The sequence below is a fragment of the Anabrus simplex genome, chromosome 1 (assembly GCF_040414725.1).
Source record: "Anabrus simplex isolate iqAnaSimp1 chromosome 1, ASM4041472v1, whole genome shotgun sequence".
Taxonomy (NCBI): Eukaryota; Metazoa; Arthropoda; class Insecta; order Orthoptera; family Tettigoniidae; genus Anabrus; species Anabrus simplex.
In genome coordinates this window covers 1,422,856,628-1,422,868,959 of record NC_090265.1, presented here as the reverse complement: position 1 = coordinate 1,422,868,959, position 12,332 = coordinate 1,422,856,628, and the positions used below count along the sequence as shown (strand labels likewise).

The 12,332-nt window shown below is 36.7% G+C and overlaps 1 protein-coding gene across 6 annotated transcripts in view; it reads left to right on the top strand.

Annotated features, from left to right (window-relative positions):
- The window catches only part of LOC136858385 (E3 ubiquitin-protein ligase Arkadia), a 321,712-nt gene that overhangs the window by 139,567 nt on the left and 169,813 nt on the right, over positions 1-12,332 (top strand). For all 6 annotated transcript variants that reach the window (XM_067137889.2, XM_067137892.2, XM_067137888.2 and 3 more), the window contains one exon: positions 9,844-10,240. In XM_067137889.2, the coding sequence (XP_066993990.2) occupies positions 9,844-10,240 (397 nt within the window). The remainder of the gene's footprint in view (positions 1-9,843; positions 10,241-12,332) is intronic.

Sequence of the window (12,332 nt, the reverse complement as noted above, 5' to 3'; positions counted from 1 at the left end):
TATCACTTCGTTTCCTTCAATATTACCGCCGTCTCAACTTAAAATTCACGTTAGAAACTACTAATCTTGCTAATTCTTGAGAGCGATGTTCAGCACGTCTTGTCGTTGCGAAGTCAATTTTTTAAGTAAACTTTTATAATAATCCGTTTGATCCTTCTTATTTTTTTAAAACAATTCAATCAATTCTACTCTATTGTACACCGCCTTCATAGTGGTAGGTTTAAATCAGTCATGGCCTTCTGACATACATAAATATCGATACTCTGCTACACATTCCTTTGCCTTGGCTGGCCTCTACCTTCCGTAGGCGCCATTTTGTAATACGTCCAGTAAATGCATCGGGTACAGTATGTATGTATGTATGTATGTATGTATGTATGTATGTACACGCATCACGAGAAAACGGCTGAAGAGAATTTAATGAAAACTGGTGTGTAAAGTCGGAGTATGAGCCACTACAATCTAGGATATACATAATTTTATTCACACTGAGTGAAATGGTAGTTTAGGGGAAGGCCTACAATTTAATTCTAAATATTTATATTATTGGTGGTCCTATCAATAAATACTACATAACTAAAGTTATATAGAATTAAATTTCCGATCATTTATGTCTTATACATTTTTACCGAACCAGCAATGATAACACAGATATTCATGAATTTGTATTTTTATTGCTAAGTACATATCAACGCCAAGCCATGAGAAAATGGGTTAACAGAATTTAACGAAAATCGGTATAGGTCTATGGAGTTGGGGAATAAGAAACTACAGTCTAAGCTTTACACAATTTTATTCACCCTGGATGAAATTGTAGTTTAGGGGAAGGTGCCTAAAATTTAATTTTTAAATACCTATGTTATTGGTCCTATCGAAAAGTACTACATAACAAAAGTTATAGAGAATACAATTTCCGATCATTTATGATTTATTCAGTTTTACCGTACCGACGATGATAAGAGTATTATTTCAGAGTTGGAAGAAAACTAAATGTGAAAGCCTACAATATCGAAAGTGCATAACATTGAGCAACAATAACATTATATTGACCATTGTTTGTTGTGATGGACTGTGTCTCTTATGCTGCCACTCAGTTCCGGTAAACGGGATTACTGCTGCGTACTGAGTATAACAATCTGACTGAATATTGGCGGGAAATGTCTGGGGAGTTAGAAAACTTTCTTCTTTAGCATGCCATTCCTTACCTCTGGTTCAGACATTTTCTGATACTGCTGGTATGTAACATATTGGTTCATCATAGTATTCCAGCTATGCGATCCCTATTATGATGCTCTGTTTTGAATTAGCAGTGTGCCCAATTAAGGCACGGGCTCACTTTGTACTGTAGTAGTAGTAGTAGTAGTATGACCTGTTCTAGAATTACAATTTAGGCCTACTCCAAATTATAGCACCACAAATCACTAAACAACTCAAAATTCAACCCTGAAAAGAGCCGTTTCTTAAGAAAAGTTTCTTCTTCATCACTTTATGAAATTCTACATTCATTTTATTCCAAAATAGCAGGTTTCTGCTTTGGCTTGGAGGACAAATTTGCTTCCAAGTCAGATAGATTTTTCCGCCGCCAGTGTAGTGAATGGAGATTTTCTGACTCATCAGGTACTCCTAGGGAACAGATTAATAAAAAGGCATTGTTTTTGGTCTGGGACTCTCCACTATTCAACTCCCACTGCTGAAAAAAGACGAAGAGTGTTCACGGATCATGGCCGTCTGCGGCTTGGTCATTCCAACTGTGGAACTTTGGACTGATAGATCGGCAGCGTTGTACTGTTCGTTAAAAGAGAGAAAATGGTTTTTCATTTGATCAAATATTTCATATGAAAACATTGCTTTTAATCACGCCATTCCTACTGACCTCATTGTAATTTCAGATGGGAAAACCACTAAGACAGTCCTTCTGAGGATATAAAAAGGAAGGTACAGAGTGAGTGTCTGACATTATAATGAAAACTCCCCAACCTGATTGTAACTGACGGTAGGCAAGCGGGTCTATCTGTACAATGAAAACCCATTCTTCATATTAGAAGAGACGTTTCTGGGGTAGCATTAAGAGCTATGCAATTTAATACAATCTTGCTCACAATGTGTACACTACCTAACCTAGAATTCTGTGTACAACGTAGAATTCTGTAGCGAAGCACTGGTACATCAGCTAGTATTGTATATAAACAGTAAGTTATAGTTAAATTAAAGGACTTTTATCTAGGGCCTGTGCATTTTACTCACTGTGAAACTAAAACTTTCTCACTATCTGTACTGGAAGCCTGTCCTACTGTTACAAGTCAAGGATATCCCCTGTTTACATCATGCCTGACTAAAGATTATGACTACAGATGGCAGAGATAGGGAGCAAAAGAAAGTTGCTTTTATATATTTGTAACTTTTTCCTTATGGCATCAATATTCTTGATGATATTTGGACCGGGTGAGTTGGCCGTGCAGGTAGGGGCGCGTGGCTGTGAGCTTGCATCCGGATGACAGTGGGTTCGAACTCCACTGTCTGCAGCCTTGAAGATGATTTTCTGTGGTTTCCCATTTTCTCACCAGGCAAATGCCAGGGTTGTACATTAAGGCCACGGCTGCTTCCTTCCCAATCCTAGGCCCTTCCTATCCCTTCGTCGCTATAAGACCTATCTGTGTCAGTGCGACATAATGCCAATTGCACAAAAAAAAAAAAAAAAGATTGAAAGGATGTTGTATTTTTTGAACGGTCTATAGTCAAATGGCTGGAACAATAATAGTGTTCAGAATCATCTGCAGGATGCGCTTGCTGTGCATTAGTACCATTCGGGATGGTAGTAGAGAAATATTGACCTCACAACGTACTTGTACGTTTGTTGGGCTGCAGAACAAAATATTGGTAGGGGCAGCGTCTTCACCTGGTGTAAATGACTTTCATTTCATGGTAACATCATTACAACCTTTGATCATGTTGGCACAGGAGAAGGAACTGTACAGTCTTTTGATTAGTTTTGTACATGCAGTGTATAAAGCATTTATGTCTTAAGAGATTCTAGAATGTAAAAGTATGTGAGGGATCAAAACGAGATAAAAAAAAGTTGTGTGTGTCTTACTTGCTCACGTCTTATTAAAGTAACAAGAAATTCTACAAATATCAGCTGAATTCAGTATTCTATATTCGAAATATTACCGTATTTTCTCCGTAATTAATTCATTTTTTGGACAAAAAATACAGGTGAAAACTTTGGATGCGTAAATTATTCAAGGAATTCATATATTTATAAATTATTTACAATTTATTTACATTTAAAAGATACATCAAATATAACATAAACACAATTGGTTCAACTCATCTGCTGTTATTGTCGTTTGGCGTAAAATTCCGGCATAAGATTTCTCTGAAAATTCAAATATGGTACCGGTACATCAGGTAAGATGGACATGTGGGTTTGAAGTACCGACACTGGAAAGTATTCTTTCTGTTATGAGCTGACAATATGACCTGAAATAAAATAAACATGAACTAATAAAAGTACAATTCATGTAATGTCATAATAATGGCATACCGGCAAAGAAAAGAAAACTGTCCAACACTAGAAGGGTCGGACATGGAAAGAGGGGCCCTGCGAGATTTTCCCAAACCGTTCATATCCAATCTTGTATGAGTGACGTGTCCATCCACCCTTTGCGTTGTATACGAACGAGGATCCCTCGCGAAAGTTTTACTTTAGGCATTGTTTTTCGTTTTAGAACAACATAAGGTGCAAGCTTTCTGCCATCAGCTGTTACAGCAAGCATTGCAGTACATCATTGTGTTTTGCTTCCGGTAGCGCGTACGATAACATTTGATGTCCCTTTTTTAATTAATTGTTCGACTTTGTGGCATATGGAAACTGATTAGCGTCTGACCTGCGGTTCCTATTTGGGAGGTCAAATGTTCCTTCACATTACGCTCCTCAATCACAATGTGATGAAAATCAATTATTTCTTGGTTGAAATCATACGTCATTTTTTGACATAATGTTGTTCTTTGTCAAAGACAAGGTCCATTTCTCTTCATAAAATTTATCATCCAGCCGCGGCTAACTGTCAAATCCGAGACACTGATTACATGTGCGGCGGCTATTTCTCGTTCTTTAAAATACAGCATTTTGTGAGAAACGACATATCCAACGTTGCTTAACGAAATCATATATTTAAGCTGATCCTCCTCTAATTGCGGAAACTTGCCGCTCCTTGGTCCGAAAAATGCTTTGCGAGACTTATTGGTTGCTTGAAGCACACTTCTCTGTTACCGCGGTACCGCACGTTGCATTCGGACACTGAATACTTGCGGCCTGCTGCCCTATCCCATTCAGACCTGAAAGAAAACTGGCGGTGTAAATCTTTGTTTATATGTCAAAAACTGACTAAAATGCTCTTAAATACATATATTTTTAGTTTACTCTACAAAATAAAAATTAACATTGAGAAAAAGCACCCGCACAGTTGTGCATATCAGGACTTAACACATTGCGGACTGGGTGATCATCACACTGCTCAACTCCTGTGCCTGGCCATTTTCTGTGTAGCATATAACTACAGCGCATGGACGTAAACAAATGAGTCGAGCTTCACTAACCTGGTACTGATTATGGTGAAATTTACAGGAGACCTTTGGTACGAGTCCTAATAATGTTTCCTGGTGTGGTATCTGCTCAAATCTCTTTCTACTCACTGTATATGGTAGTTTAAATGAGGGGATCAGTTGACAACTTGTCTTTCCTATAGGACTTTTCTACCTGTCCCATCAATATAAACAAAGCAAAAAAATCGTGTCGTATCGTTACATCAGGCCACTTCAAGCTCTTACGGGATATTTTGTGTGACGAAGTTTGCTCGTGCTACAATTTTGTATGCTCGGCAACATGTTCAAAGAAATCAACACAAAAAGTAAGCCCTACAACTCAATATTTGAAGGTTCATCAAGTCTTACCGTTTTGCCAGGAACTCCTGGGAAATCCTTTATAAGTCAGTGAACTATTACTTTCTACCCCTTCATCAGAATAAATAGGCAAATACTTCCATTTACGCTCACAATATCAGTTTCAGCCTCATTCTCGACCACCTCTACGTCGCGTTGTTTTGGAGGGCATATCATTATTATCACCCGAAACACTTTTTCTAGAATAGCTTTTAACATCTAACTCGTGTTCATCAACATCACTCAACATCACTGGGGCAATCCAGTTACTTATCTGGATATAATTAATTAAAAATCTCATCTGCATCTAAGCTCATGTTCAGTCTGGGAAGCGCCATCTTACCCACCACATGGGTCCATGATCGATGTAAACATGAGGTCGGGAAACTTAGCAAATGAATCAAAAAACAAAAGAAAAACACAACGCAAAATTATCATGGAATAACATAAAAGCTTCAACACCGAGATTCTAGTAACCTTGACCGCCAGCTAGTTTCAGAAGTTTCGACGGATGTCACCGAACATACGAGTCTCGTGAAGACTGGTTAACTCATCTCCCTTCCGCAGTGCTTGGCCAACCAAAGACTAGTTATCAGATGTAAGGCTTTTTTTCAGGTGTTTTGCTCTATCAACCAGCGTTTCGTCTTAAGTCTAACACTAGACTCACCAGAGTGGGATGTGTCAGACCCTACCCATTGACTCCGGGGTGTATGCAGGTGAACTTATCAGAAGCCTATTATAAGAGGCACAGTCTGATAACTGCATACGGGAGATAAAACTCCACAATGGAATTAATGCCTGCCTAGCAATTCCGAATGGAAATTCTAAGTTCCCAAGGAGGGAATTAGATATTTTTCCACCAATGGAGCATGTCAAAAAAAGATTTAAGGCTTTTTTTTTTTCCTTCAGGCATTTTGCTCTATCAACTAGCGTTTCGAGGCTAGTTAACTCGTCTCCCATCTGCAATGTGTTATTCACTACTTACAAAAAAAGAAAATTTACCTCAATGCATGTGAATATACGTATGTACATGATCAAATGTTCTATTTTACAGTGGGGGAATAATTTAAAATAATTCAGTTTTCGTTCAAACACAAGTAAATATTACATTTTCTACACTGAGGATGAGTTTTGCTTTTACTGCCCTCTTGGCGACACCGCCTTATCGTCGGACCTGAAAGAAAGATGACGGTGGAAATTTTCGTTTGTACGTCAAAAACTTACTAAAATGCTCTCAAATACATGTTTTTACAGTTTATTTTACAAAATGAGAACTTTCTGCTAAAAAACAGAACCCACACAATTGTGCGTGTCAAGACTTAATTCACTACTTACAAAAAATAAAAAAACAGCTCAGTACATGTGAATATACACATGTACATGATCAACTGTTCTATTTTACAGTGTGGAACAATTTTTAACAATTAAAATCTTATACATTACATTTCTCACATAGAGTATGAGTTTTGCTTTCACAGTCCTTTTGGTGACAGCACCCAGAACTCCCGCATGCATTGCCTGTAGGGAAACCTAGCCCGCACACTTTTGCGTATCAACATTCAAAACCTCATGGTATGATGTACAATGTTGTAAGTTCACAATTTACGTTTGCTAAACAATTTACACACTTCATTGATTACATTCTGATATTCAGTAAAGCTTCTAGATTAATATGAATGCAATAAATACTTACTTTAGGCATTACTGCTTCCCGTTATCTTGCCGATGAACTGTATATTTAAACTCTTCTTCCTGCCCCCCCGGAGGTCAAGCGCTGAATAAAAACAACTGAAGTACATGTTACGTGTCCCGCACAAGCACTGCAGTCCAGTCTAGCACCAAGAAAACTTCAAATAAGCTCAGACATAAATAAAATACGAACCCGCACAGTTGTGCGTACACCGTCTGAAGTGCCTAATGCCATATGTTTCGGCGTAACTAACCACCACGAGTTTATATGATGCACTATTACGCGAATACTTGCTCACTGTGGACTAACAAACAATTTTGAGATCGCAGAAAACACATGTCCCGTACCTGAAACACTTTTGTTAATAAACTTAACCATGATAGGTTAATATTGTGTTTGGTCCGTATTGACTGGTCTGAATGTATAATATAACTATTTATAATAGTTTATTTAAATCCGCCTTGATCAGTACACTCATTAAATGAAAGAAACATTGTTAATTAAACCATACATGTTTCGGGAAATCTCAGCCGTTCCCTTCATCAGTGGTTAGATCAAAGAATAACACAATATGACACAATCTTTTGTTTTACAATTTGAAGGAGTATTGTGTCCCAATACATCATATCAAAGAGTAAAGAGAACTTATGAAATATTATAAAAAATGATCAATACATACAATTTAGGTTGAACTGAATGAGAACACTATACAAATTTAGGATCTTCAAGTTTTTCTTCTTTTCTTCTTCTTTTTGTTCCTTAATTGATTATATGCTAGCCTAAACAGTGGGTTATCTTCTGTACTTTTTTCATTTAAACTTGATTCAGAATTACATTTTTGTGTAAGGTAAATTTCTAAATTTTCTAAAACATTCATCAGTTTTTCCTTTTTGGTCGAATGTAATAATTTCATGTCATTGGAAATGTCTGTAAATTTATGATTCATTTCAACCATATGTTCTCCCATTGCCGAATATCTTTTATGTTTGACCGCATTAACGTGTTCTTTGTACCTTATAGCCAAACTTCTTCCGGACTGTCCTATGTATCGTTGTTTACATGTTTGGCATGTTAATTTGTAAATTCCTGATTTATTAAATATACATTTATTCTCTATTTTATCTGAATTGAAAATTATCTTATTAGTATTATTATCCGTTTTGTATGTGACATTGATGCTCTTTTTCCTGAAAATTTTAGCCAGTTGATAAGAGTGCTTATTTCGAAAAGTTAGAACTACGAATTTCTTTTTCTCTTTTCGCTCTTTAATTAAAGTTGTTTTAGGTTCATTTTTCACTTTATTTATAATTCTATTAATAAATCTGTTGGAATATCCGTTGCTACGAGCGATTTGATGGATTATATTTATCTCTCTATTATGATTCTTCTTAGACATAGGTATGTTCATAGCTCTATTAATTAAACTGTAAAATGTTGCCTTTTTATGTTGACCTGGATGATTGGAGTCATTTCTGATAATAGTATCTGTTTGAGTAGCGAAATGTTAAACCTGATGGTATATTACAGTATTTAAATACTTTGGATAGACAAGTGCATTTTACGATGGAATCTGAAAATGATAGGACTTTAAATTATTTAGATTTGACAGTTACTAGAAATTCTGGTCATTTTGATTTTCAAATTTTCAGGAAAGCTACTCAAACAGATACTATTATCAGAAATGACTCCAATCATCCAGGTCAACATAAAAAGGCAACATTTTACAGTTTAATTAATAGAGCTATGAACATACCTATGTCTAAGAAGAATCATAATAGAGAGATAAATATAATCCATCAAATCGCTCGTAGCAACGGATATTCCAACAGATTTATTAATAGAATTATAAATAAGGTGAAAAATGAACCTAAAACAACTTTAATTAAAGAGCGAAAAGAGAAAAAGAAATTCGTAGTTCTAACTTTTCGAAATAAGCACTCTTATCAACTGGCTAAAATTTTCAGGAAAAAGAACATCAATGTCACATACAAAACGGATAATAATACTAATAAGATAATTTTCAATTCAGATAAAATAGAGAATAAATGTATATTTAATAAATCAGGAATTTACAAATTAACATGCCAAACATGTAAACAACGATACATAGGACAGTCCGGAAGAAGTTTGGCTATAAGGTACAAAGAACACGTTAATGCGGTCAAACATAAAAGATATTCGGCAATGGGAGAACATATGGTTGAAATGAATCATAAATTTACAGACATTTCCAATGACATGAAATTATTACATTCGACCAAAAAGGGAAAACTGATGAATGTTTTAGAAAATTTAGAAATTTACCTTACACAAAAATGTAATTCTGAATCAAGTTTAAATGAAAAAAGTACAGAAGATAACCCACTGTTTAGGCTAGCATATAATCATTTAAGGAACAAAAAGAAGAAGAAAAGAAGAAAAACTTGAAGATCCTAAATTTGTATAGTGTTCTCATTCAGTTCAATCTAAATTGTATGTATTGATCATTTTTATAATATTTCATAAGTTCTCTTTACTCTTTGATATGATGTATTGGGACACAATACTCCTTCAAACTGTAAAACAAAAGATTGTGTCATATTATGTTATTCCTTGATCTAACCACTGATGAAGGGAATGGTTGAGATTTCCCGAAACATGTATGGTTTAATTAATAATGTTTCTTTCATTTAATGAGTGTACTGATCAAGGCGGATTGAAATAAACTATTATAAATAGTTATATTATACATTCCTGAAACACTTGTAAAATATGTTTGTTCCAGACTAGACTAGAGCGTCATTATAGTCACTTCTGTGCTGATTCTCTCACTGAACGAGCTCAGTGGTATTCCCTACTGGCTAATAACAGCACGTTGCCCTGTATTTGGAATACCCCACTTTGCAATAGGAAGGCTGCTACTTGAGTAGTTGACATCTTTATTTCGAAACGCATCCAGAGCTGCGTGATGGATGTTCGAAGAAGTGGGTGCATCAAATACGTGAACATTTCTTTTTCTCAACTTTGGACCCAAAAATATTGGGATGCGTGAATTATACAAGGGCGTTAATTATGCGAGAAAATACAGTAATTGCAAAAAGAAATAATTCTTTATACATAATTAAGATAGACCATACTTTTTGAACAAATTTTAAGTGTTGAACTTAATTGACTTTTTTTTTCGGCCAGTCTAATCCTGTTTTTTTGTAACAATTTTCGTTTTCTTTTTCTAGCATCCTGTGACTGTGGTGGATCTTACTCAGGAATCTGATGAAGAAATGTTCCCTGCATCTTCAGTTCGAGCACCTTGTCCTTCATCAACTAGCAGAACTACCACTTCTGCTGCATTGGCTGCATCTACACCATCCCCGGGTCGATTTATCCCCTATAGCCCACCCCCTCGTGCTGCACCCCCACCTTTAATTCGTTTCAGGCTGCCTTCATGTCGCTACCAGTGCAATGGCAATGAGGTTCACGATGTCCCCAATCGTGAGCCATCGGATCACCAGTGTGGCGTGTATGGTAACTGCATGCATCCTCACGGCCACAGTGCTGTGTGGACTCACACTCATCCTCCGGGAGGAGCTCCTCGCTCTTGTGCTACCAATGGAACACACCCCTATTACTATGGTTAGTTTGTTTATTGCAGTTACTTATTCTGTTTTGAATTATTTCATTAAAAAATGGTGTGATATTACCAGGATAGAGAAGGGGAAATGAACAGTGTCAGAAAGAGGGGGTTTTACCTTTTGGATTCAATAATACTGTCTGTACACAAAAATTATCACTGTTTCCTCTTTGTATATAATCTGAGCCATCTGTTAAAGGATTATTGTTTTATCTGTAGAACAGTACATTAGGGAGATGGGTTCAAATCCCACCGTCAGCAGCCCTGAAAATGGTTTTCTGTGGTTTCCCTATTTTCATATCAGCCAAATGCTGGGGCTGTACTTTAATTAAGACAACTGCTACCTTTCAAGGAGGCAGATTTTTGCAAAACTATTTTTTTCCGCAGTTTTGCAGTTCATATTGCAGAAATCCGAAGGACTCGTATGTCTGTTATTGTTGCCTGTAAGCGTACCTTGGGGGGGTGGCGAAACATACTTTTTAATAAAACCTGGGGGTTATGGTTAAAACCATTTTGGTTTTGTGTTGTTATATTAATATATTGATGCTATGAAACATTATTTAATGTAGACCTGTTAGAAAGCTGGAATGAAATTGAAAATAATATTAATGATCAAGGTAACTGCTTAGCCATGTCAGCTGCTCATACGCAGCATGGCATATTGTCCGCTAGTTGCTTGAACTCCTTTCAAGCGGTAAGCCATTTCAAATGAGCACTGTACGTTTCACGAGCCAAACCTTTCTGCAATCTATCGAGCGTCGATTGTACTTTTTGCTGATCGTTGAATTCAAGTGGGGAAGGGGAAATTGCCTTCAGTATCTTTGCCTGATCCGTCTACTGCCCACTGCTCTTGTCAGTACTATCAGCATGGCAACCTACAATGCTTCTGGAGGCAAATACAAATCGAAGGATTTAGCCAAAAATTATATTGTGCGTATGTTGTTCTGTAGATTCAGAAGACAGTATGAAATGGAAATGGCGTATGGCTTTTTTTTACTGCCAGGAGTGTCCGAGGACAAGTTCGGCTCGCCAGTTGCAGGTCTTTTGATTTGACTCCCGTAGGCGACCAGCGCGTCGTGATGAGGATGAAATGATGATGAAGACGACACATACACTCAGCCCCCATGCCAGCAAAATTAACCAATTATGGTTAAAATTCCCGACCCTGCCGGGAATCGAACCCGGGACCCCTGTGACCAAAGGCCAGCACACTAACCATTTAGCCATGGAGCCAGACAGTGATATTGATAGTAACAGTGACATTAGTGATTTGAGTGGTGACAATGATACAGAAGACGGCACAGATGACATTAATATCGTGGATGTTCAGACAGAGTGGACAGAGTCTGGAATATCTCGTATTAATTTATGTACGATTTTGCGAAAGGGAAACAATTTTTTTCGTTTATTTTAAGAAATAGGCCTTGACCCATCGGCTGCGTTTCACTGTAATTATTTTCTAAAATTATTTATAAAAGTCTCATTCATATGATTTGTTAATTACTGTATTTAGTTGAAAGATATATAAATACTGTAGAAATAATATTGTTGATTGGGTTTTGATTTGATGCCGAATAGGTGACCTGCACATTTGTGAGGATGGAGCCCTATCTTAAGATGAAATCTAATGCTGAAAACTTCACAGACATCTAGCCCCTGAAACATAGGAATTAACTAATGAAAGTTAAAATCCCCTATCAGACTGGGAATCAAACCTGGGACCCCTTGAACCAAAGACTAGCATGCTAACCAGTTAGTCATGGAGCTGGACATAATATTTATGATAGTTTATTATTCCTTTTGTAATCAAGATTACAAAACATATTGCCTTTTCACCCTGCATGGCCATGGCCATGGCTTTCACACTATATGGTCATACTACTAAGGGATTTCCTAGAATATTAAAACAAACAGGTACTTCTGTCCAATCGAGAAAACCTTATTCTGTCTACAGTTTCCCTTCACACACGAAATATTGGAATACAATTTGAAGCACATTATTTTACATGAATTTCATTGCATTTTCACACTTAACACAAAATAAGTAAATTTTGCTTTATACTGGCCTTATCGCTTTGATTTGCTGTAATTTGC